This window comes from Martes martes (assembly GCF_963455335.1).
Source record: "Martes martes genome assembly, chromosome: 4".
Taxonomy (NCBI): Eukaryota; Metazoa; Chordata; class Mammalia; order Carnivora; family Mustelidae; genus Martes; species Martes martes.
In genome coordinates, this window is record NC_137891.1 from 184784227 (window position 1) to 184811795 (window position 27569).

At 44.8% G+C, this 27569-nt stretch overlaps 1 protein-coding gene across 1 annotated transcript in view; it reads right to left on the reverse strand.

The window, feature by feature from the left end:
• Nucleotides 1–2009: 2009 nt before the first annotated feature.
• The window catches only part of SLC25A33 (solute carrier family 25 member 33), a 34794-nt gene continuing 9234 nt past the window's right edge, over nucleotides 2010–27569 (reverse strand). The window contains exons 2-7 of the mRNA XM_080802449.1: nucleotides 21995–22174; nucleotides 11067–11144; nucleotides 9428–9528; nucleotides 7694–7760; nucleotides 4274–4554; nucleotides 2010–3094 (exon numbers count right to left, since the gene is read on the reverse strand). Of these exons, the coding sequence (XP_080658575.1) occupies nucleotides 2892–3094; nucleotides 4274–4554; nucleotides 7694–7760; nucleotides 9428–9528; nucleotides 11067–11144; nucleotides 21995–22174 (910 nt within the window). The 3' untranslated portion in view covers nucleotides 2010–2891. The remainder of the gene's footprint in view (nucleotides 3095–4273; nucleotides 4555–7693; nucleotides 7761–9427; nucleotides 9529–11066; nucleotides 11145–21994; nucleotides 22175–27569) is intronic.

A 27569-nucleotide genomic window follows, 5' to 3' on the forward strand; every position in this document is an offset into this window, starting at 1 on the left:
ATAAAGGCAACGTGCACACTGATTTTGGGAATAACGAAGTTTGAATGAAGACACTGCTAGCACGTGTGCTTGCCGAAGTCGAGGGCTGTTAATGCTAAGCACGGTTCCGCAGGGCCGTGGATTCAGGGAAGATTCACTTTGCGCCAGTTTCATTAATGGCTTGAGCTAAATTACTTTCATAACTAAAGAGAAGAAAACAAAAAACCCAGCTGGTTGTAAATATTCGTATCCGTACACGACACGTGTCTCGGAGTCCACGCTTTTCCAGTGTTTCTGAGGTCAGGACTGGAGTTCTTCCTGTGGCGGACGGTAGCAGCAAACGTTACCGTTGTTTCCTGTTAACAATTCATAGTCACCGGCCTTCCTAGGAGCTGCAGAGAGGGCAAGGGGCAGGGCACAGCGCCCAGGAGCTGGCCAGAGGGGCCGCTCCTATTTCTTCCACGTGGGTCAGAGCCAAGGCCTTGCTTTGGCCGTGCAGGGGCTCTCACCACAAATGAACCAGCAGTGAAACCTCCTTTAGAATGTGTGGCACGGTTCTTTATGTACCATTTTCTTTCCAAGGAAGATTCAGAGACTGTGTGATGTCCCACTCCCAGGGTAGACAAAGAGTGACCCAACCACCGTGTTCTGGGTGTTACCAGTACAATCGCACCTTCACCGGTGGTAGTGCCTGTGGGCTCATCACCCTTGAGTGAAACAGTTTGCTGGACCTTGGCTTCGATCAGACCATTCCACAGGCTCAGATACCCCCTCTAACTTATGCTCATCTACCCAAGCGCTGCAAATCCACAACCAGCCACTTTACAACTTACCATCTCTCTCAGACCTCAAGCAGGTCATTAAACCTCTGGCCTCTCTTATTTGTAAAATGTGGATCATGGTAACACCTGCCTCATGAGGTTGTGGCAGAAATAACCGACATGAGAAAATACAGAACATCTTATACAGAGTTTGGCACCCAGTGGTAAGCAATGAGGGCTTTTCCAAGTCTTATATATATGGGGACTTAAAAATAATGAAATCCCAATGACTGAGCTTATGCACAAGAGAGAAACGGGGTGGCTGGGTGATGGACACTGGGGAGGGTATGTGCTATGGTGAGTGCTGTGAACTGTGTATGACTGACACAGACCTGTACCCCTGAAACAAATAATACATTGTATGTTAGTAATAATAATAAAAAAGAAAATCATGGGACCTCTCCATGGACAGCTCAAACAGTGACAATTCCTATTTGAAATACGACAAGCCCCTTTAGAATTTCCTGCTTTTCTTCCTACTTCTGGCGCTCTCCTTTCTCATTTCAATGTCCTGGTACAGAAGCAATCAGAGAGCACAATGATCCTAGGCCAGCATCGAATTTATTAATTCAAGAATGCAGAAATGAAAATTATTTTCAAATAATTCTCACTCCCAATTCGAGAATATTAAGCAACCTAATTTTTAAGCCTTCAGATCTTGAGGAAAAATTCAGGTTTTAATATGAATACTAAAATAGGAAGATGCTGCTAACAGTTATCCTATCAGTTAAACCGAGCTCCTGGAAGAGCAATCTCTTGGCTGCCATGCGGTTTACAAGCACCGATGCTTGACTAAAATGATTTATTTGGACTTCTACCCAGCTGTGGACAGTTGAAGCAAATTCTGCCAGTGAGCTCAAGCACACCAACTAACCTTCATGCCTAAAGGTGAGCAAAATTAAACTCCATTTTAAATACAATTTGAAAATATCCTACTCTCATCCCCACCAGTGCCTCTGAATCTGACACTACAATGCATCAGTGACTAGAATCCAGTATCTTTCTAGATGTTCAGACTGAAAACTAACCATAACGGACACTAAGCAAATTCCAGTGGAAGAGCTAATAGAAAGCCATCTCACTTACCTGCCTTCTGCATTACTGTTGTCCCTTACTAAATTTCCTTTAAAAGTGGGGAGTGCTGGGGTGTGACTAAAATTCTGGTTATTTGTAAATTCCTAGGTGTTTTTTTTTTTTCTTTTTGAACTGGGGTATTTAAACACACCTCCTGTGAGAACAAAAGTGAACTCTCTGAGAGGTGGGCAGTCAACCCTGCGTCACGTCCCTCTCCGCCAGTGCCAGGGACCCAAGAACAGGTTTAAAGACCTTGACAGGAAAGGTCTATTCATCCTACTCCACATTCACAGCCGACACTTACAAGGTACCCAGGCTTGACCAGGCTTAACTTCTGGAAATAGGTCCAGGAGTAAGACAACTGGTGAACATTTCATTAAAACTCCTGTCTTTGGTTCAAGCTTGGGATAAAAGATAACTTTAGAAAAATGTTTACAGTTCAAAATATTTAGCATCAGAAAGTTGTACTTTTTAAACTCAGCAGCCTGAAGGCTTAAATTTTTAATATGCACAAGACTTGGAAATGTACAGATAAGAAAAATGGCTAGAAGTCTTTCCTGGTCCACCCAGTGCCACCAAAATGTGACACATCTTACCTGTTCAGCAGTGTAGTGTCAGATGAGACAACAAGTTGTGTTTTGATTTTGCGGGTTTTCTCTGCAATTCTAGGGTCATGTTTCACTAAAGTACTTAGCAGTAAGTTTACAGCACAGTGAGCATAAAAGAGGACACAAACCAAATTTATACTTAAATTAAGTAGCATGATTTAATTTAGCTGGTGCTTAATCCTGAATCCTCTTAAGTTAAAAAAAAACAAAAGTTATAATTAACTATTAAAGTTAATGAATTTAAACCTTCCAGAAAACATGAATCCAAAAGGAAATGTCCAACGGGTGACACAGGCCACATATTTTATGGCCTTTCCTGTTTTAGTCTCAAACATTCTAAACATCAATGGAAAAAAAAAATTTCTCTAGAGTTTTTCAATTTTATTCTAGAGCACAATTTTCTGGCCTGTTACTGGGTACGGTCTTCTAACAGGTACACAATTAACTCATAGGTAGACAACACAATGGCAGTATTTGGTATCTGCCGGATGAGCTGAGCAAAGAGTCCTCTGTAAAAGGCAAGGTAACCTTCTTCCCGGAAGACCAGCCGAGCGGTCTGGACAAAAGACTTGTACTTGGTGCCTTCCTCCCGGAGCCGTGTCCTTATGACTTCTGTAGAGAGAAACACACACTTTATGCTACAAACCAACCGCATCACCAAGCAATACAATGAGAGAATTCAAAGCACACGGCTCTGTATCCGTCAATGTACATCTCTGGGCATTTGCCGCCACAGCTCGACTTGGAGAGCCAAAGTCCCTTAGACACAATAAAAAGCTGCGATCCTTTCAGAACATTTTTTAATTCTGGGAAATGGTCAATTAGGGATATTACATATACAACAATAGTACAAAATAAATTTTAAGGGACTGTAAAAGCTTACTTTGAATGGGACTTCATTTTAATATTGTTTGTGGTTTTCTATTCCCAATTAAGTGAATGCTGTAATTTCACTGAAGGTGTAATTTGTATTAAGCATGGCAAATCATCACAAAGATTTTCTTTTCATGTACTTGCCAACTTCTCCTACTAAAAACCCTCCTCCACAGCTCTCTCCAGCTCAAAAGCTGCCTCCTGCATTTTCAAACCTTTGCACACCTGGCCCTCCGTGACGCAGGCGCCCTGCGGCCTGACACCTGTCACTGCTCAACATGCTGCCGTCTCCCCAGCCCCTGGGGGGGGCCACTCAAACTCTCGTCCCTCAGCCCTGGGGGGCCGTTTATTGCCCCAGCACGTGACAGGGGCTCAATTACCTGCTTGGGAGTTGACCGCATACATCCGTCACAGCTGACAGTGCAGCAGGCTTTTGAAAACAAAACCTGTTTTTCTTGGTACAATAAACTAAGCTATTATTTTTTTAAGTAGGTCAGTGGAACTTTAGGTCTCTGATGCCTTAAAAAATAGACTTAGCAAAAGTAGCCTCACTCAGCACTCCGTTCAAAGTGGAAGCCGAGATTTTTTTTTTTTTTTTTGGCTGGCTCCCATACCATTTTTTAAAATTGAGGAATTTTGAATAAATCCAGACTTTTGGCTTCTCTGAAATCACCCCAAGTTCTACAACAAGTGGCCCACACTCTGCACAGTACGTTTTGGCCCCGAGTAGCTGGAGCTGAGCAGAGGTAAGTGGCCACCGCTCACATCACCTGCAGACAGCAGGAGCCGGTGTCACACGCGCTCCGTCACACCTCAGGACCTGCGCGTGTCTGTGTGCGCGGCAGAGGTCGAGATGTAAGGACAATGACACGGACCTCACAGCTGTTTTCCTGTTCTGGAAGAAAAAGCAAAACATACCATGTGGATAAGCGATGCAGGAAGCACATCCCTTAGAAATCGCAGCAGCTGCCATAAGTCCAAAGAAACTTGTGGAATTTTTCTCAGTCCCATTTGTGGAGGCGGCTAGTGGAGCTTCTTTCAGATACTTCTTCAAACTTTCATAAATAGCAAAACAGATGATCGTTTCGGAAATTCCAGCGTACGAGGCCGTTAATCCCCTGTAGAAGCCACGGATGCCCTCGGTCTGGTAAACATGGCGAGCGCACTGCAGCGTGTTCGTCTGCTTGCAGCCTCTCACTCTGTGTGGAGATCAACGAAAAGCCGTTACAAGGCACACTCAGGAGGAGCCTGGCTCCTGTATCAAGCTGAAGAAACGAGCGCTGAGCATAAAGAGAAATTAGATGGCAGGTGACATGTGTCTTCCGTGTCCTGGGTTCAGCTGAGCCCGGGGCCACCGGCTGGGACACGTGATGGGCCACAGAACAGTATGTGCATCGGTAGCAGGAGTCGTGGAAATTGATCTGTAGCCTCTGACCTAATTTTGGAAAGAGCCAAACGCAGGAAGACATTCATCAAGGAGGAAAATGTGACTGCCACACAATCAAAACAATCTGCATCTCTAAAAACAGAGCAGACCGGCAGACTGGGAAACCCACTAGACTAGCACAGTCGTGAAGGCAGAAAGCTACCAAGTGCCCGCACGGAAAGCGGGACGCAGCTGTACGTGGAATGTAACTACACTCACGGCACAAACGCGCTTTCCAAAAATGCCAAAGGAAAAGCCTCACCAACGTTCCGACCGGGCAGTGAGTGCAAGGCTGCTTACAGGGCAAGCTTTCTTAACTCTAGTCTCCAGACAGTGTGTTTTGATTCCATTATTTCTAGATTTATGGAATATTAAACATCGAATAAACTACACGGTAACTAATACAAGGCTTCAGGCTCGCTGCCCCTGGCTCGTGATGGGAAGGTCCCGAACTGGCCCGACAGCACGCCCACTGGTCCCGTCACAGAGCCCTCCCTCGGGGCTGAAGCCCAGCGCGACCCCAGCTCCAACCCGTCCCAACAGGCTCTCCCTTCTTCACGGTGTCTTTCCAAGGCTCCTTCTCCACACCCAAGCCGAAGCGGCCTTTCTACTACAGATCCAATCACACCACTGCCCGGCTTGAAAGCCTCTGATGGAGAGCTTCTCCGTTTGGGCACTACTGACACTTTCCACCAGATGGTTCTCTGCTGTGGAAGCTGTCCTTGCACTGAAACATGTTTGGGATTACCCTGGCCTTCACCCACCAGACGCCAGAAGCATCCCACCTAAGTTGTGACAACTGGAAAAGTCTCCAGACATTGTCAAATGTCCCCTGGGGGGAAGAGTGTTCCCCACTCTCACCCAAACCACAGCTCTAATGGCTCTCCATGGCCCTCAACCCTCAAATTAGAGCCCGAAGCCAAACACCAAGACCTTTCCAGGGCTCTGAAGGATGCATCCCTCCACCCACGCATTTCTGCAGCCTTGGCTTTCTGTGATTCCCCCTCCTCCAGCACGCACAGACACACACAGCACACTCCAACCACATTTCCCTTCCTTCAGGGCCCCAGAAACGGATGCTGCTTGTGTCTAGATTTTCCGCATACTCCGTTCTCGGTCTGAAGCCCGTGCAGTGCACAGCCCCCCGCTCCCATTATTTTTCAGATAGTGCGGTGGACATCACCGCTGCAGGAGGCCCTCTTGTGCCCGCCCTGCCTGGATGGCATCAGGGACCCTCGGGGGTCCCTAGCATTGCTGGCCCCTATTTCATCAGCCTACAGTTCTCTCTCTTTTCTGTGAAGCTGTGAGCTTCCGGAAGGCAGGGCCCATGGCGTATTCCCTGCTGTTTCCCCAGTGACTAGTACACAGCAAGCATGCAACAAATATGCGTTGTTTCAAGACTGGTTAACAGAGGCCCCCAAACAAAACTTTAAAATGTCCTGAGCATTTGGGAGCCTGGGTGGCTCGGCTGGTTAAGCGTCTGACTCTTGATTTGGGCTCAGGTCATGATCTCTTAGCAGGGAGTCTGCTTGAGGACTCTCTCTCTCTCCCTCTCCCTCTGCCCCTCCCCCCATTCATGCACTTTTTCTCTAAAATAAAGAAAGAAAACTAAAAAAAAAAAAAAAGGCAAAAAATACTATGTCCTCAGCATGGACCCTTACGAGGTAGATTTAAAAGAGTGTCCGCCGAGGCTCTTCGCTGACTTGCGCGCGTACCTACTGCTAAGGAGGAATGATTACCAGGACTGGAATGGGGACTGATTACCAAAGGTTTCCAGGAGAGGATGCTGGTCAGAACCCTGAAGGACAAGCAGGTGTTCCGGAGCAACAAGAGGGGGAGAGGGATTCCTGGTGAGGGACAGTACACTCAGGGAAATGGAAGCCTAAGAGCACGTGACAGTTTTAGGAAACTGCAAAGGACCTTGAATGTTAAGCCCAGGAGTTAGGATTTGACCATCAGAGAAGCAAGACTCATCAAAGCATTGTGTGCTAGCAATCTGTCCAAAATTATGAGATCTGATGGATTCTAGAAGGTTCTTTCACACAGAACAGATTGGGGGGAAACATGGAATCTGAAACCAATAGAGAAGACAAAGGCAGACCCGTAGCTGCACGTCCAGGGGGGTATTCTTGCTGCTTCTCTCTCTTCTTTACAGGTCGCTTAGAGTCCGGCTGGACTGGCTGGAAGCCTCCAGTGCCCACCCGCATTTCCAGGCCACACCATTACACAAGGGTTCTTAGGACTCGAGGACAGTGTCCCTTATCACCGTCACGTCTTTGATATTGTGGGGGTTATTGGGCCACTGCTTGATCTTGTTATTTACTGTGTTAAAGAAGTCTATGACTATACTGCATTTTAAAACACCACGGATAATCGTACTTCAACAACTGGTTTCCATTGCTTTCAAAAATATTACCGTGAAAAGCCACGGCAGAGGCTTCCCCAGAATGCCAAAGGGATCCACAGCATGAAAACGTTCAGAACTAAGGGCCAGAGTTTCAGGGCAGAAATCCAGTACATCTGAGGGCCTTGGAGATTAAAATGACCCTTTGCCATTCGACCCTCCCTGGCATCTTCCCACTTGAAGGAGAGACCATCTGGAGGAGCCCACAGAGCTCCAGTTGCCGGTGGGGTCGGCCAAGACCAGAGACCCACCAACTATCTGAGAAAAGTCAGGAGCAGTCAGGAGGCGGGCAAACTTCCAGCCTCCCCCTGGGTGTTAACTTCTGTGGGCCCTCATCGCCCCACAGTGGCTGGCAGCACGCACCTCAAAACAAAACGCGCTTCTACATATAGCTCATATTCAGGAGATGGGGATGCCTAAGGGCTCTGTACACCTCATTCCACAACTGGAGCTGGGAGGAAGCAGCAAATCTCCACGAATATTAAGGAAGGAACAATTAACAACTTACTTCCGTTCTAGCTGCATCCGGGTTTTGACCATCCATATAGGATTCATTAAGGTATTTGTGACAAAAGCTGGAAGAAGAAGAAACAAAAAAAAAGAAACAGAAAATGTCATTACTGAACACAGTCCAGGCTTATTAAAGCTGTCTATTTCATATGATAAACTTTGAGATCAGGATTTAAACGGCTTCACAGTAAAAATGGAGAGTAGGAAGCAGTTACAGCTCCAGACTGCAGACGGAAGGTACAGTCCCCTAAAATATAACATGTATTGATACGATGGACCTAAAAGAATTATCTCCATTTTCTAGAGCCCAGGCCAGTCTTTCCAACCTGTAGATGGTGCTGTTGGTATTTCTGTAAATGCAATTCCTATGATAAATATGAAAACTATTCTAAAACTCAATTTTTAAGCTTCAGGTCCAGAAATAATTTGTTTTAAAAAGTTGGTGATCTAATCCAAAAGGTTGCCTTCTATCAAACTTCAAACAGAAGCCACTAAATCTCCGAATTTACCAGAACTTGAACATTTGCATTTTAGTAGCTCACTAATCATATCAGGAAATGGAAGTTTTAAAGACTGAGCTGCTCACAGGAACCATTCTTCAAGTTTTCTTAATCTTAATATTGCTCACTGTTCCAGACCAACCAGAAAGAGCGGTACCATGGCATCAGCCTGACACACAGTGAGCTCTGAACGCCTCGTACCCTCCACAGTCCTAAACAGATTAACTGGGACCCCAGAGAGTGGCTTAGGGAACTCCCTCCAGGCCCGCTTTATTTGCCAGTGTTTCCTCTAGGCTAATTTTGCAGAAGTCACAAAATCGATGAACGGCTTAGAGCTTACAGCTCACTCGCTACCCCCTCACAAGTGAGGGCCGACCCGTTCGTTCCACCACTCTGCATTTCCTCCTCAGAGTTCTGTGTTTGGTAGAAACTCCTTTCTTGTGTGAAGCAGCTTTGTATATATATGCTATCTTCTACCCGGGGTCTAGTAACTGTGACCTGTAACTACTCAGACAGGATAAGAGAACTTTTATCTGGAGTCACAGAGGCAGACAAAACCTTACATGCTGGCAGGAGGCAGCAAAGTTCCACAGAATGCCTGTTTTAAGTCTTCCAGAATACTCTTCTATTTACACGAGACATAAAATGGTACCTAGACTGACAGAGCCTTCTCTCAGTAACCTACAAGTCCATGGTTATTTGCCAAGTATTTCCTGGGGAACAAATCCTGTTATGAATTTTCTATAGTAAGTGGGGTGACTCCTGTACTACCTGATCTGGCACCAGCCCCCCTAAGATCTCCTCCACAACCCCAAGCCCTCGTCACAGAACCCAGCTGGGGACACAAATGCCAGCTGTCCACAGGGGACGCTGGACACCGTGGAGAATCACACCCAAAAAGCTCCATCTTTAAAATAACTTAATGAAACAGAAAGACATGAAAACGCATTAATATTCCTTTAAAAGAAACATAACACTCACCAGCAGCATGCATGAGCACAGGCAAATTTTGAGGGAGAATATAAGTTTTAATTGTCAAAGAAAATGGAACCGAGTTACAAACTACTCTCAAACATTGATGTTTTTATTAGTTCTGACATAAAGCCTTAGAAAAATGCTTTCAGGTGCAGAAGAAGCAGACAGCTAATTTCTAACTCCTGGAAAAAGCTGTCCGGCACAACACATGCTTTAGGAGAGCGAGAAACTCATCTCCACTCACTGGGGTCACATACCTGCGGAGCCGGCGGAGAGAACGTGCACGAGGTTGCTGTTAGGCACAAAAATGCCATTGAACTGCTCTTTGGCTTTGGAGTAACACGCAAAGTACACAGCCCTGTTTGAAGAAAGAGAGAACGCTAGGGACATTGGTATGGCACTATACACGTCCCTCCGCAACCTCTGAAAAATTGAGGAAACTATGAGATAGAAGGTTAACATGTAACCAAAAGCTTGAGCTTGACCTTGTCTGTAAAACCAAAAGCTGCTGCAGGCCCTGCAGAAAGGCTCCTGCCTGTCCCTCTAGAACGTGTTCAGGGACGGTAGAAGCGGCCACAGTAACTGAGGAGGAGGAGATCTGGGTAACAGACAAAATCCATGTATATTCTTCTTCGTTCCGGGTGTCAATTCTTTAAGCACCAAAATCTATACTGAAACTTTTAAAATTTGTAATACTTCTAAAATACACCACCCCTGCCTTCTACCACAATGACTATATCATATATAATTTTTTTTTTGATGACTCAGGATCATGAAGGGAACCACCATCACATGCACATTTGTGTTTCAAGCTTCCACCAGCGAATACACCTCCGCCTCCCCCAACCCTGCAGCTCCTGTAGGTGGAGTCTAGGCACCCTCCCTCCCCTCAACTCCTGGCTCTGGTCTGGTCTTTGTCTGCTTTCCTTCTTTTGACTTCTTTCTTACTGGGGCTGGAGAGTAGGTGCTGGTTCGTACTTTCCCTGCTCCCTCACCAGCAATGCCAGGGGAAATGCCTCTTTATTTTGGCTGGCCAATGCGTCAATCATAGAATGTACTTTTCAACTTAGGCTCTGGACTACTTATCATTACTGCCTTACGTAACAGTATTGTGTTTTCTCCAGGTCCCGACTGTTCTAAATGGGTGTGGCAGCCAGGAAACTACATCAGATTCACAGGTGTCAGCAAATGAATACTGCCACAAGGAGATACAACTCGGTTTTATTTACTATACATACACAGTACATCCGCCATCTATTATAATGCGGACCCCATATAATCTCACAGCCTAGTGCTTTTATTTTTAAATAGAGGAAACACATATGCTACAAAATTTTAAAGGAACAAAAGGATTTACTAGAATCTGAATTTTTACAACATCCTCAGGTGATTTGTGTATAAACTAGAGCACAATCTCCAAGAATTCCAGGAAGCTTTTAGTCTTCACCTTATAGAAAACATTTTCATTTTTGTTACCAAGATTAATTCTCTTTCAAGTCTATCGGAGTATCACATAAAGTAACGTCAGTATCCTACCCCTGCCACCTAGCTCCCCTCCCAGGACACAAGTTTTCAGAAGCAGCTTCTTATCTACTTTTCAGGTGATGCCAATACTGCTGGCCACCTACCATATTTGAAATAGCAGATGACTGTTTAGAAAAAGATTCCAGGAGATGCGAGTAGAAGAATTTGCATTGAAGAATAAAATAACTAGACTCTCTCTCTCACACACACACACCAAAAGACGCACCAGCAGTTGTCACTATTCCGTATGTCAAATGCATCTAGGCAAATCCCACAGAGAAAAGAAACTGGCCATCTAGCAGTACTGCACTTCAGCACAAAAGGAGTATTATATATTCCATGCAGTGAGCCAGATGAATGTTTAATGCTTACCTTGATGGCGCAACTCCAACCAAATTTGGACCCAAGCCTCTAAAAAGTGACTTTGGTCCCTCCTTCTCCAAGATTGACCTGAATAATAAGAGAAGATCTTTAAAATCCTTAGGCAGGGCCTATGCAAAACAGCAAGGCATCAGCCTTCACAGCAGCTCTGTAAATACAGAACAGAATGTTTACGAGACCCCAGACACTTATCTGATTATATTATATTACAGTACAGCATCAGAAGGCTGAAGCATACTGCTTTCATTACAGGGAAAAAGCACGCTTCAAAAGCACCAGTTTGGGGCGCTTGGGTGGCTCAGTGGGTTGGGCCTCTGCCTTTGGCTCAGGTCATGATCTCAGGGTTCTGGGATCCAGTCCCTCATCAGGCTCTCTGCTCGGCGGGGAGTCTGCTTCCCCACCACCACCCTGCCTGACTCTCTGCCTACTTGTGATCTCTGTCTGTCAAATAAATAAATAAAGATCTTAAAAAAAAAAAAAAGATTTTATTTATTGACAGAGAGAGAGATCACAAGTAGGCAGAGAGGCAGGCAGAGAGAGGAGGGGAAGCTAGGTCATTGCTGAGCAGAGAGCCCGATGTGGGCTCGATCCCAGGACCCTGGGATCACGACCTGAGCCGAAGGCAGAGGCTTTAACCCACTGAGCCACCCAGGTGCCCCTAAAAAAATAAAATCTTAAAAAAAAAAAAAAAAAAAAGCTGACTAAGGAAGGACTGTGTAGAACATTCTTTAGAGGCATTTTCCCGCTCCACCGTAATGACTCTTCAAGTAGGTTAAATTTATTCTTTTCAATGGCTCAATTTTCATGGTATCCAAGGGAATTTACATTACACTGAGGTCCCGTCTAATTTCATTTCCTTCTCTTACTGAAGATTTTTCTGCACCTGGTAATTAGTCCGTCTAATCTGACAGCATTCTAAGTTTATCTAGCTCACTAATAATCGTATTGTTGTGAGGAGAACTTATGCAATTTTTACCTTCATTATGACACTGAAGGTAAAATGAAACGTTGTTTTCCACTTTGCGGAAAAGCTACTGGTAAAGTGAATCCTGCCAATTTTATTTCTACCACCTTCCACTTTTCCCATAGAGGAAAGTTTCTAAAAATAAAGCTGAAAGTTTTGGTGCAGGAGAGGTTAAGGTGATGTTTTGGTCCCTGGCATGCTGGATAATGTCCAACTTTTTATCCATTCATATTTTTCTTTCCTGTTCTTTCCTTTTTTCAAGTCAGTGTAATTTTTCATGGTCTAGAGTCCCTGACTGTACAAACTAAAAAATGTCAATCTTAGCTTCTCTTCTTCAAATTTGTGGATGTTTATAAAATATCTGAATTGCCTGAAAATGAAAGAATATTTGCACCTGTAAGAGCTATGCTCAAAAATGGCAGGCTAGCAATTAGATAAGAGAAAAAGAAATAAAAGGTATTTGAACTCATGATCCTGAGATCAAGACAGGAACTGAAATCAAGGGTGGGAGGCTGAACTGACTGAGCCACCCAGGTGCCCCACAAAACTCTCTTTACTCATACAGACAACATACTCTCATACACAGAAATACTAAGGAACGCACTGCACAATTACTGTAATGAAAAAACAAGTTCAGCAGGTTGCAGCGAACAAGATCCATACACAAGATACACAAACATCGACTGTATTTCTACACAGCAGCAATGAACAATCTGAATACAAAAATGAAAACTGATTCCATTTACAACAGCGTCAAGGAGAAGAACATTCCTAACCACAGGGAGATGGAGTAGTTCAGTGGTTGCCGGGGGGGGGGGGGGGGGGGGGAGACTGGGAATGACTATGGGTGGGTACATGTCTCCTTGCGGTACTGAAAATGTTCTAGGACTAGATAGTGGTTGTGGTTACATAATTCTGCAACTATACTAAAACCCACTGCACTTTAAAATTTTAAATTGTGCACTTTAAAAGGGTAAATTTTATGGTATGTGAGTAACAACACAATAAAGTTATTCTTTTAAAAAGTAATGAGCTGGGGCGCCTGGGTGGCTCAGTGGGTTAAAGCCTCTGCCTTCGGCTCAGGTCATGATCCCAGGGTCCTGGGATCGAGCCCCCGCATCAGGCTCTCTGCTCGGCAGGGAGCCTGCTTCCCTTCCTCTCTCTGCCTGCCTCTCTGCCTACTTGTGATCTCTGTCAAATAAATAAAATCTTAAAAAAAATAAAGTAAAATAAAAAAGAAAAAGTAATGAACTGCACCCTAGTTCCATCTGAATAGTTATTCCAAAATATTAGGGAGACAACTGTCTTCTTTCCTCTTTCTCTTTTTAAAAAAAGATTTTGTTTATTTATTTGGCAGAGAGAGAGACAGCAAGAGAGGGAATACAAGCAGGGGGAGTGGGAGAGGGAGAAGTAGTAGCCTTTGTGCTGAGCAGGGAGGCCGACGCAGGGCTCAATCCCCAGGACCCTGGGATCATGACCTGAGCCTAAGGCAGACGCTTAATGACAGCCACCCAGGCGCCCTCTCTCTCTTTTTTTTTTAAACAATGGTCTTATTTTCTAATCATACAGTGTTTTCCCTACTGGCAGTTATCAATCCAGGCCCTTTCAAGGGATCCTGTGACGCACTGTTGTTTGTGTAGCCCAGCCTAAACTCTCCGGCCTCCCCTGAGCATCACACGCAGGGCCTCTGTCTGATAGCACACAATTAGAGAACACATCTACTGTAAGTGGAGTGTACCTTTTTCTTTTTTTTTTTGTCATGGCATCTGTGGAATGTAAAAGCAAGGCATTTAAAACGAGACCTAGCCACACAATGTAGCATTACTTGGCAATAAAAAGGAAGGAAGTACTGATAAACATAAAAACAAGGATGACCTTCAAGAAACATTACACGAAAGAAGCCAGACACAACAGGCCCTATATTGTTGTTTCATGTTATTTCTTTTTTTTCTTTTTGAAGATTTTATTTATTTATTTGACAGACAGAGATCACAGGTAGGCAGAGAGGCAGGCAGAGAGAGAGGAAGGGAAGCAGGCTCCCTGCCGAGCAGAGAGCCAGATGCAGGGCTCCATCCCAGGACCCTAGGATCATGACCTGAGCCGAAGGCAGAGGCTTAACCCACTAAGCCACCCAGGCGCCCCTGTTTCATGTTATTTCTATGAAATGTCCAGAGGAGACAAGTCTAGAGACAGAAAGTGTATTAGTGGATGGTTGCATAGGCTGGGGGCGGGGGGTGATGGGAGAATGACTGCAAATGGGTGAGAGGTTTCTTTTAGTAGGGATAAAAATGTTCTAAGATCAAATTAGTAGCGTTGGCCACACAAAACTGTGCACATACTAAAAAAGTTGAATGGTATTCTTTAAATGGGTAAACCGTATGGTATGTGAATTACATCTTAATGTTAAACAAACCAAAAAATAACCTGGCAAGGAGAAAAGAAAGGGTCTTTGAAAAAGATCTAATAACAGAGCAGGGGCGCCTGGGTGGCTCAGTATGTTGCCTTTGGCTCAGTTCATGATTGCAGAGTCCTGGAATCAAGCCCTGCATCAAGCCCCCTGCTCAGGGGAAATCGGCTTCTCCTTCTGCCCCCTCACTCCCATGCACACGTTCTCTTGCGCTCTCTCTCTCAAATAAATAAAAGGAATGAATATGGACTGTAGATTAGTTAGAAAGCAGTATATGAATACCAAATTTCTTGAATTTGAAAACCATACCGTGGCTTGAAAAGAATACCCTTATTATTAGGAAATAAATGCCGAAGAAATGAGGTAAAGGGGCATCTATGCGTGTAATCTATTTTCCAAAGGTTCAGAGAAAAATATGTATGTATACACATAAAAAAACGAAAAAATACAAATGTGGCGATGTTACAAAATGGTGATCTGAGGTAAAGAATATAACCAAGTAATCTGTACCACTTCTGTAACTCTTCTGTTTGAAATTATTTCAAAGTAAAAAGTTCTTAAAAAAAAAAAAAAGGTATAGGTCATAGGTTATAAAAATAGTAAGCTCATGACGACAGCCCACAAAGTCACAGAAGCAAGGGGTGGGGTAAAGACAATTCTTGGGTTTCTGTAAACCTAACACGCCAACTGAAGTTCCTGCACTTTGAGTGAACTTTCCTACTGGCTCAAACAAGCCACTCGGCTCTTCCTAGGCAGGAGAATTTAGTGTTTTCAACTGCTAATACTTTACTTTTACTCTTGCTCAGAACAGGACTGGGCTTTCAAAAACCCAAGCTCTCTGAACAAAAGCCCCTCTCAAGTAACACCTTTAAGTGACTTACAATAACAGATATAAAAGATTTCAAATGGTCAGTGCAGTCAAACATTTTTCAAGTTTAGATTCTGTCTGTGGTCCCATTAACGGACAGGGTGCAGAGCCAGGCCCAGGAGGCAGTTCAGCATAATTAAGGGACTCTGGCTCCAGGAAGCCCCAAGCCTCTCATCTATAATGCAGTAGGGAACTGGTGTCCTCAAGTGACTCAGGCCTTTTAAGAACTGCAGAGGGACGGTCTCCATAGCTACGCAACTAACAGTGGGCAAAAAGTCAAATCTGTTACATAATCCCAACTTCTAACCTATCTGGATGTTTACAAAAACTCTTCTGGAACAATCAAGTTCCCACTATAAATGGTACGCTTCGGCTTCATAATAAAGCATGTCAGGATCCAGACTAATTTTCCCACAGTCATATCGAGTTTAATTTGGAAAAGAAATGCGAAAGGAAACTAGGCTCTTGTTTGGAGCGTTTCATTCTCCTCGCTAGGTTTAATCACAATATGCATACTGCAGACTAATCCAAGACAAAGATCTCATCTGAACACAGTTTTTATAAGACAGAGACTAGCTCCCTAATATATTACTTTTCAGATTAAAAAAGTAGTTGAAGAAACAAAAATAAGGTACCTGAGTAGTTTACAGAGTAGCTCTGACAGAAAAAGATTAACTCTGAAGACTGTTTAAAGCAGACACTAGAGATAAACTGATATATTAGTAATCCCTATGGCAAATCTAACAGCGAGAGCCTAAATATGATAGCATCTTGCTTCTTTTTTTTTTCTTTTTAAGTAACTATATTCGAAATGTAAAGGTTACTGGTGCTCTGGAGGAGGATAAATTTTTTTTTTTCCTAACAGCTTACCCTAACATGAGACATGTGCAAACACTGATTTGCATTTTGAAAAATGTATTTCCTGTAAAGAAATTCTGTTGCCTGGTTGAGTCTTTTAAAGGAGTACTGCCTGAAAGATAAGACTAGAAATAAGCTACTTAGTTTTAAGCGAATAACCACTTTATTCACTTGGGTGTTTGGTAACTCAATGCCCTCTGAAACTGTGAACAGACAACCCTGATGTGCTTTGTGCTATAGAGAAAAGGCCTGATTCTTGTCCTCCTTTTGTCCTTTACTAGATAGAAAGCCCTCCCTGGGGGTGCCTGGGTGGCTCAGAGGGTTAAAGCCTCTGCCTTCAGCTCCGGTCATGACCCCAGGGTCCTGGGATCGAGGCCGCCTCTGCTCAGCAGGGAGCCTGCTTCCCTCTCTCTCTGCCTGCCTCTCTGCCTACTTGTTATCTCTGTCTGTGAAATAAATAAATAAAATCTTAAAAAAAAAAAAAAAAGCCCTCTCTGTAGATGCCCATCGCTGCCCTTGGCTCAGTCACGTTCATGGAAGGAGGAGAAAGCCAGCTGGTAACCTACATGCGAGGGGAGGGCTGCTTCAAGCAGGGTGGTGGCAGAGAGAGAGGAGAGCAGCCGTCCTGTCACAGCACCCTGGAACCGGGCTTCCCATGCCCGGCACTCTCCACATTTACGTGTTGAGTAACACGTTGCTTTTAGAATGCATAATAGGGAAAGACGTAGATTTCTCCTGCAGAGCAAGTACGCTTTCTTCAGATGAGAATTATGTAATAGGACAGTCGCCCTTTTTTCCCTTGGCTACCAAGAAACTTGGTTATAAATCTTATGTTTAAAAAGTGCAGAAAGCGGGGCGCCTGGGTGGCTCAGTGGGTTAAAGCCTCTGCCTTCTGCTTGGGTCATGATCCCAGGGTCCTGGGATCGAGCCCCACATCCGGCTCTCTGCTCTGCGGGGAGCCTGCTTCCTCCTCTCTCTCTCTCTCTGGCTGCCCCTCTGCCTACTTATGATCTCTTGTCTGTCAAATAAACAAAATCTTAAAAAAAAATAAAAGTGCAGAAGTACGTATTTTGACAGTGGCTAGTATTCATGATTTACATGGTGTGGCGTGTGTACTGAACGCTTTATATCCCGTATCTTATGACAAGCCCCAATTCATTCATTCATTCTACTGGTACTGAATGCGTATTACTATGTGACAGGCAGCATTCTACGTGTGTGGGGACACCTCAGGGACCAAGACAAATCAATGTGTTCAAGGAACTTCGACTCTGATGGGGCAGAGAGAAAATAAGCGATATAAGCATGTAAACTACACTGCATGTTGGATGGAGGGTAAGTGCTGGAGACAGAAACAGAGCAGGAAGAAGGGATGGGGCGAGAGGGGAGGCCCAGTTTTAAACAGCACGGTCACCGCAAGGCCTTCCCGCAGAGGCGACAACTGGGAGTCAGCCAGGCAGAGGGCATCCTAGCACAAAGGCCCTTCCGCAGCAAACGGTGCACTGCTCCCAGGTTAAAAGGCCGAGAAGGAGCAGAAAGGAGGCCAGTGTAGCTGGGTGCGGGAGGGGAACTGATGGGGGGACATTGGGGCGGCCACCGGGAGAGCCTACTGAGTGGCAAGCACGACCGTGACTCTGGCCCTTCCTTGGCAGGAGAGGTTGGTGCGTGGAGGGCCCTGAGGGCTCCATGGAGAACATGCTGAGGAGCGGGCCGGTCAGGACGCCCGTGTAGCAGCACAGGGGACATGTGGCGGCCGCCCTCACGGCAGCGGCGGATCGAGGAGGGCCCCGGGGTCCGGGAGTCAGCTTCCGACAGACACCGGAGGCAGAGGTGGGAGATCCCCCTGAAAGGTAAGCTCTCAGGTGACTCTGGGGCTTCAGATCTGCAGTGGGAAGGACGGAGCTGCCTTTCCAGACACCGAGGAGACTTGGGGGTGGCGGGGGAAGCTCGGAGCAGCGCCAGCTACGCTCCAGACGCCTGGCGGCCACCCAAGCCAAGCTATCCCACAGGCAGCGGACAACCGTGACACTCGGGAGAAACGCCATCATTACAGGTGGTACTTAAAGCCCCAAGACCAGAGGCCATCCTGGATGGGGTGGCGGGAGCAGGGCAGAGGGTCACCATGGGAGCCCTGCGGCCTCCAACATCAACAGGCTGTCACGGAGACTCAGCAACCGCGCAGAAGCCGCGGCCAGTGCGGCTGGGGTGGTCCTGTCCGGCGCTGAGCTGGAGCCACAGCTGTTTCCACGTGAAAGAAGGAGAAGAAGAGCTTTGTGCTGGGGCAGGGGGTTGGAGGAGGAACGTGGAGGGGGGCTGTCACTGTCTGCTCTTAGCTGCTTCAAATCTTTCTTAGAAATCTATTTTAAGGTGAATATACATTGAAATGACACTGAGCAAGTCACTTAACCTCTAATTTGCACTTCCTCATCTATAAAGTAAGGGTCTATAAAATAATTTCACACCTGAGTGCTGATCTCAGAGTTCCTGTGAAAACTGACTGAAGTAATACTATAGAAACATGATCACTTTTTAACTCGAAAGCTAATGAAGATCAGTTGACTATCTTCAAAGTGTATATATACATCAAGTTGAGGAAATAAAGCTTAATGAAACAGCTCTCGGGTGAAAAACATCACTTTACAAACACTCTTCTAACAAAATACTATGACAAAAATTTTACTTAATACTTCCATTACGCATATTTTGATGCGAATATAGAGCATATTTTGATGTGAATACAGAATACGTGTTTTTAAAATTTTTTAATTTTTAATTTTAATTTTTTAAAAGATTTTATTAATTTATTTGACAGAGAGAGATCACAACTAGGCAGAGAGGCAGGCAGAAATAGAGAGGGGGAAGCAGGTTCCCCGCTGAGCAGAGAGCCCGATGCGGGGCTCGATCCCAGGACCCTGAGATCATGACCTGAGTCGAAGGCAGAGGCCCAACCCACCGAGCCACCCAGGGGCCCCCAGAATACGCGGTTTTAAAAAGTATTCATGTGTCAGTAATGTCTCCCAATTGTATAGTTGTGGCTGTGTGAACTGATGACTGCTGGGGGTCCCCAGGGGAAAGGGGTTGGCCTGTGTGTGGTGTGGTGTGGGCACTGTTCCGGTATTTTATAAGATAGAAAGGCTCTTTTTTTCTTTGACTTATATTTTAATAAACAACCGTCCTGAGGGAAAATATGTACATAGACAACGAGAAAGAAAAGAGAGATTTACAGTAGAAAGAGATACTAGGGATGTAGAACATGCACCCTAAAAACTCCCATCCAGAGAAACATCCCCATTTACCTTTGTTTACCTTACAAGCTTGACCCTGCTGACACCCACAATTTCTGGGTAACAGTTTCCAGCTACAGTAAATAGGTAAATTCACTAGTCATGAGTTATTTGGCAAGCACGTAAGAGGAAGTTCTTTCTGGATGTCAGTAAAGTTGGCAAATTACCTGTTTATTTCATTATGTCCAAAGCACTTTGTGTTCCTCAGAAGAAGGGTGTCATGTGAGACACTGCCACTGGCTAAACATGTAAAAAGGCAAACCAGGATGGGGATGTTGCCACAGTCATAGCTTTTAACCATGTGGACTTGTCTCTCTCCCTACCTGGATCAAAGTGTGCCTCCACATCTCTGTGTTTCTCTTTTCTGGGCCTACCTCTAGGTAGGCTTTCTGTCTTTTGTGTCTCTAAGCCCCTTCTCGGTATTTCACTGACTTGGATGATGGTCCTGGAGTCCTGGGTACCAGCCTCCTTTTCCCTAGCTGGGTTTTGGATACTCTCATTTGGGACCTTGCCCTCAGCGGCCGGTCTGCTGTCCAATTTTGTTCTATAAACTCAGACGCACTCTCATACACACATCTGGCATGGAGGCCTGGGTGACTCATTAGTAGACTTTACAAACAAAAGGTGACTAAAAATAAATTTAGAACTTTCCAATTCATTCTACCTTATCTAAAATGTGACTGAATTCTGTCCAAAGTGCTAAGTGAATGGTTACTAAGACAGAACATTTCCGTTTTATTTCATCTTTTTCTAACATTTCCCAACTCAACATCTACATTGACAAAATAGCAATGTCTTTCTTGAACACACCCTTTTCTGCTTAAGTTTCAGAGACCTCAACGTCCTGTTTAGCTAAATTCAACTATTTATTGAAACAGCCTTTTTACATTAATTTTTTTAAGAGTTTTTTATAGTTATTATTTTTTTAAAAAAGACTTTATTTATCTGTCAGAGAGAGAGGAGGAGGAGTGGGATGGTGGGGGAGGTGCAGAGGCGGAAGGAGAAGCAGGCTCTCGCTGAGCAGGGAGCCCGATGCAGGACTCGATCCCAGGACCCCAGGATCATGACCTGAGCTGAAGGCAGACGCTTAACCAACTGAGCCACCACAATTTTTTATTTTTAAGTAATTTCTGCACCTGACGTGAACTTAAACTCACAACCTTGAGATCAAGAGTCGTGTTCTCCGGGGCACCTGAGTGGCTCAGTGGGTTAAAGACTCTGCCTTCGGCTCAGGTCATGATCCCAGGGTCCTGGGGATCAAGCCCCGCATCAGGCTCTCTGCGCAGCAGGGAGCCTGCTTCTCCCTCTCTCTCTGCCTGCCTCTCTGCCTGCTTGTGATCTCTGTCTGTCAAATAAATAAATAAAATCTTTAGAAAATAATAATAATAGGGGCGCCTGGGTGGCTCAGTGGGTTAAAGCCTCTGCCTTCGGCTCAGGTCATGATCCCAGGGTCCTGGGATCGAGCCCCGCATTGGGCTCTCTGCTCAGCAGGGAGCCTGCTTCCTCCTCTCTCTCTGCCTGCCTCTCTGCCTACTTGTGATTTCTGTCTGTCAAATAAATAAAAAAAAATAAAATCTTTAAAAAAAAAATAAATAAAAAAATAAAAAATAATAATAATAAATTAAAAAATTAAAAAAAAAAAAAGAGTTGTGTTCTCCGACTGAGCCCTGTTAAACTGAACCCCTGTTAAACACCTCTATAAAGTACACGGCCCCAAGCTAAAACTCAGGCATTACCAAGCCTTCTTCTTCGTTTCTGATTCTGCCTTAAGCATGGAGACTGATAAGCCAAACTCAGCCTTCAAAATCTTCAGCCACTTCATAAGCAAATAAGACATTTTTAATGCAGTAAAAATAACACACTAAGCAGGCAGGTAGTCTCGGTATGAAACAAACATTTAAAAAACGATTTCAGGGGCGCCTGGGTGGCTCAGTAGGTTGAAGCCTCTGCCTTCGGCTCGGGTCACGGTCTCAGGGTCCTGGGATCGAGCCCCGCATTGGGCTCTCTGCTCAGTGGGGAACCTGCTTCCTCCTCTCTCTCTGCCTGCCTCTCTGCCTACTTGTGGTCTCTGTCAAATAAATAAATAAAATATTTTAAAAAAAATAAAATAAAATAAAAAATGATTTCATTAAATATATGTTGCAACTTTTCTATAAATGTAAAATTATTTCCAAACAGCAAGTTAAAAACATCAGAATATTTTGTCTCTACATAATGCACAGTCTTTAAATTTTTAATGTCACTCTACCAACCCAGATCTTGCCAGCCCTCAAAAGATTTTGGGCAAGAGAAACATTCTGATGCAACAATTTAAACATGGGTTTTTGGTTTGCTTTGTTAGGTTTACTTTGACTGTCGCTGGATGATGATCACACGCACCCCCGCTGCCAAGGGAGGTCAGAGCTCAAAGGTATCAGTACAGAAACCTAATTCTCAAGTTTGGACAGAGAATTGCAAACAGAACACCCATCCGATGGGCTTGACAGACCTTCTGTAGTCAGCGTGGGGGTTGGGGTCCCCCTCGGAGACTGAACTTACTTCAGAACTTGGAAGAGTCCAGGTGTCACGGATGTTGGTCTCACCATCCCAGCTCCACTAATGGTCCCCAGATGAACCTGAGGATAATAGACTGTCCGAAGAGCTAATCTTGAAGACTGCAACCGTGTCTTAATGACTTCTAGTGGACAAGTGAAAATAGCACCAACCGTGCCCCCACACCTGTAAAAGAAATCACAACAGGATCAGGAAAGCCACACTATTCCCCATCCCGGTAAAGTGCGAAGTTTCATTTTTCTCTATTAAGAAAAAATGCACCTGTTTATTTCATAGTTAGAACATACTGGGAGGTAAAAAGAACTTGCTGAAGTCTCAGCAGCTAAAGAGAGAACCACTGTCAACATGATGGTGCGCCCTTTAGGGTTTTTAACCATTGGCTTTTTCACCTCCTCTCTTCTACTCACCTGGATGCCGAGGATGGCTCTCTGCGGCTGCATCTACACCTACCATACCATCTGTGATGGCTACACACTAGTACCCTGCACTGAGGTCTACCATTTTAACCCATTAGTACCCTTAGCTGTTTCCAACTTCGCTGCCATGCTGCAGTGAATATTCTTTTTTAAGATTTTTATTTATTTGTCGGGGGGGGGGCGGGCAGAGGGAGAAGCAGGCTCCCCACTGAGCAGAGAGCCTGATGCGGGCCTCATCCCAGGACCCTGGGATCATGACCTGAGCCCAAGGCAGCTGCTTAACAATGAAGCCAACCAGGTGCCCCTGCAGTAAATATTCTAGACAATGCATCTTCACATAGCCAAAAGTTACCCAGATAATGCTACTATTTTGAGAAATCAACATGCACTACAGCACAGACTTCCATTAAAATATGATTAATTTGGACTCCACTGAAAATAAAGCTAAAGCTCCTTTTAAGGATGAAGTCCTCAAGCGTCCCTCAGTCTCCCAGGATCAGGGTTCCCCTAACCAACCTTTACAATTTGTTCATGCCAAAGTATTACCTGAATTAAGAATTTAAATATTTTTCCTTAAGACAACTCACTTATTTATCCAAGAAGACCCACTTTCATCTTTTCTTTTTCTCTCTTTTTTTTTTTTAAGTAGGCTCCAAGCCCAGCATGGAGCCCAATGTGTGTTTTGAACTCAATGCCCTGAGATCAAGACCTGAGTCGAGGGGCACCGGGGTGGCACAGCTGGCTAAGCATCTAACTCTTGGTTTCAGCTCGGGTTGTGAGATCAAGCCCCACATCCAGCTCCCTAACCCCTACCGCCCTCTGCCAGGAGCCCTTACACATGCATTCTCTTCCTCTCAAATAAATGAATCTAAAAAAAAAAAACCAAAAAAACAAAACAAAACCTGAGTTGAGACCAAGATCAGATGCTCGACTGGCTGAGCCACCCAGGCCATCCACATTTTTTCTTCAACAATAATTTCCATGAAATACATGTTTGATGGGCTTGTTATAATTAACAATGTCAGGTACCATCTAAAACCATCCCATCAGGGCGCCTGGGTAGCTCAATGGGTTAAAGCCTCTGCCTTCAGCTCAGGTCACGATCCCAGGGTCCTGGGATTGAGCCCCGCATCGGGCTCTCTGCTCAGCGGGGAGCCTGCTTCCTCCTCTCTCTCTGCCTGCCTCTCTGCCTACTTGTGATCTGTCAAATAAATAAATAAAATCTTTGGGGCGCCTGGGTGGCTCAGTGAGTTAAGGCCTCTGCCTTCGGCTCTGGTCGTGATCCCAGGGTCCTGGGATCGAGCCCCGCATCGGGCTCTCTGCTCAGCGGGGAGCCTGCCTCCCCCTCTCTCTCTGCCTGCCTCTCTGCCTGCTTGTGATCTCTGTCTGTCAAATAAATAAAATATTAAAAATAAATAAATAAATAAATAAAATCTTCAAAAAAAAAAAAAAAAACACAAACCAAAAAACATCCCATCACCACCAATAAATTTTTTACTCTTTGGAAAACACTGAGGATCAGGACCTGCGTCTCACTTATCTTTATATCCCCCAACATCAGGACTTCCAAGTGTGAACAGTATTTGCTAAGCAAAGGAATTATTAAACTGAGATTTCAAGGACAATGTCTTTCAAGGGATCTAAATGTTTGAAAACAGCATATACTCTCAGGGTGCCTGGGTGGCTCAGTCGTTAAGCATCTGCCTTTGGCTCAGGTCACAATCCCAGGGTCCTGGGATGGAGCCCCGCCTGCTTCTCCCTGCCCCCTTGTGCTGTCAAATGAATAAATACAATCTTAAAAAAATAGAAAAGTAGCACACACACTCTGCCTTCCGTCAAGGCTCCATTACACGGGAGCTCCATGTAGGCAGGGGCTGTGTAGTCACATACTCTTACTCAGAGAGGACAGCATCCGGCCAACAGGTGGCTCAGTAAAAAACGATAAGCACTAGTACCTGTGACTGGGAAACAGTACAAACAGGAAAGGACAGGCGCTGGCAGACAGACAGTACTTAAGTTAGCTGCCCTAAGCCACCAGATGTAAATGCTGGCAATGTGGAAGTGAACCTAGCACCCAGCACAGACCCTAAAGCAAGGAATTAAGTCAAACTCCACACAGCATTTTAGAATCAGGAGCCGGAAGTTCCACAGAGCAAGTAAAATAAGGATAACCAGGAGCTGGAAGCTAGCAGCTTAAAGAACAGCGTCACTGGCAGTGACTTTTTTATGACACTCATTCAGTCCTCCAACAATCCTGTGAGGGAGGAGCTATTATTATTCACCCCCAATTTACCACGAGGAGTATGAATGTCAGTAAAAGGGAATGAAATGTACAGACTGGGGATGGGTGGAGAGGGAAATAGTAATTTTTGACTATTTAGGCAAACCTGCTTTAAGATCATGATGATAATACACAGTACATTGAACTGTTTACATAGCACAGTGTTTTCTGAACTGTGGGCCAAACAAAGCCCATCAACCACGAAAGACATTTAGGGGATCACAAACAGAATGGGAAGGGAGAATGGCAGAAACGACTTGATGTACATCAGACAACTACTATTCGACCCTCCAGGATTTTGCCACTGGTATTGTCCTTACTTTTGAGATGGGGAACCCTGGACTCAAGCCATACACTTTCTCAGAGCCTCAAAGTGACTAAGGGGCTAAGCTGATACCCAAACTCAATGTTCTTCCCACTATTCTCCAGGGAAGGATAATGGAAAGATGGTGTCTTTTTTATTTTTTTTTTAAATTTATTTGACAGAGAGAGATCACAAGTAGGCAGAGAGGCAGGCAGAGGGGGTGGGGGGGAAGCAGGCTCCCTGCTGAGCAGAGAGCCCGATGCGCAGGCCCCCCAGGACCCTGAGATCATGACCCGAGCTGAAGGCAGAGGCTTAACCCACTGAGTTCCCCAGGCACCCCGGAAAGATAGTTTCATTAGTTAATTTAGACTATTTACATTCACCCTCTACTTTGCAAATAGCTGATTTGACAACAAGGCCTTTAAAATTCTGTGTTTGGGGGCGCCTGGGTGGTTCAGTCATTAAGCATCTGCCTTTGACTCAGGTGGTGATCTCAGGGCCTGGGATTGAGCCCCACATCAGGATCCCTGCTCAGTGGGGAGCCTGCTTCTCCCTCTCCCACTCCCCCTGCTTGTGTTCCCTCTCTCACTGTCTCTCTCTCCGTCGAATAAATAAAAATCTTAAGTAAAATACTTTAAAAAATAAAAAAATAAAAATAAAATAAAATTCTGTGTTTGGAGCGCTTGGGTGGCTCAGTCAGTTAAGTGTCTACCTTTGGCTCAGGTCCTGGGATCAAGCGGAGTAGGGGGGGGTCCCTGCTCAACGGGGAGTCTGCTTCTCCCCCTCCCTTTGCCTCTCCCTGGCTCATGTATACTCTTGCTTTCTCTCTCAAATCAATAAAATCTCAATCAATCTCTGTATTCTTCTGCACCAAGGAAAATTTGTGAGCCTAAACTGAATACTGGTCTATATAATTCAATAAACACTGGAATGTCTAAAGAATGTCTAAATGTCTAAAGAAAATGTCTAAAGAATGTCTAAATGTCTAAAGAAAATGTCTAAAGAATGTCTAAAGGTCTAAAGAAAATGGGATACAGGGGCACCTGGGTGGCTCAGTGGGTTAAGCCTCTGCCTTCGGCTCAGGTTATGATCTCAGGGTCCTGGAATCAAGCCCCACATCAGGCTCTCTGCTCAGCATGGAGCCGGCTTCCCCCCCCCACCCGCCCTGCCGCCTGCCTCTCTGCCTACTTGAGGTTTCTCTCTCTGCCAAATAAATAAATAAAATCTTAAAAAAAAAAAAAAAAGATAAAAACTAACTCATGTCCATTCACACAAAATTACCCTTACCTATTAGACAAATAACCATGTGTTTTGGGGCGCCTGGGTGGCTCAGTGGGTTAAAGCCTCTGCCTTCAGCTGAGGTCATGATCCCGGGGTCCTGGGATTGAGCCCCGCATTGGGCCCTCTGCTCGGCAGGGAGCCTGCTTCCCCCCTTCTCTCTGCCTGCCTCTCTGCCTACTTGTGATCTGTCAAATAAATAAATAAAATCTTTTAAAAAATAAAAGAAAAATAACCATGTGTTTAAAAGGTTTGGCATTTAAAAACAGTGGAAAACTCACACACTACAGAGTAAGATAAAAAAAATCTGGTATTTATTTATGTTCAATAACATGATTCCACATTGTTGAAAAAGAACAGGACTTCTGGGTAGTCTTTCATAAGAAAGTCAACAAGTTCAAACACGACATAGGTCATCCACCTCCGCTTTGTCCCATGTCAGTTACATTCCTCACTCTGGCCAACCATCCACCAAATGCATGCCACTGATCAAAGGATGACCCACAGGACAGTATGCATGCCCCACAAAGCAAGCGTCCTACTGATAGCAAGTCGGTGAGCTCTTTGAGGCTGGTAGACCACACTCACAACCACACACCCTCTTCTATGCTATACCCTGGGCCCATGGCAGGAGCCGGGGTGGTGGTGGTGAAAAGGCCCCGGCTGGCCTTCTAGACTCACGAGAGGACAAACGAAGGCACTCTCAGGCACCTCTTCTACAAGACAGAGTGATGCTGCCTCAGTGTTGTAAGAAATGACAAACTGGGGGGTGCCTGGGTGGCTCAGTGGGTTGAGCATCTGCCTTTGGCTCAGGTCGTGATCTCAGGGTCCTGGGATCAAGCCCTGCATCGGGCTCTCTGCTCGGCGGGGAGTCTGTTCCCCTCCCCCCCGCCCCTGCCTACTTGTGATCTCTCTGTCAAATAAATAAATAAAATCTTTTAAAAAAATTTAAAAATTAAAAAAAAAAAAAAAAGAAATGACAAAATGGGAAACACCACCAACTGTAACCAGCAGTAAGAAGTAACTCTTAGGCAGGCGAGCCCCTCCCTACCTACTAGAAACCTTAGAAGAAAAACAGGCATTGATTTTCAGTCATTTTCAATCATTTTTTAATTCATTAAAAATAATTTAGTTCATTAAAAAATACTTAAAGTTATTAAGCTATGTTGGATACACTGTCACTAAAATATTCCTGATTAGAAGAAGGTTTGATACCAAACTGCAGTTATCAGACAAAATTCTTCCTGAAATTTAAAACATTTCACAGCACAATTTTTATTT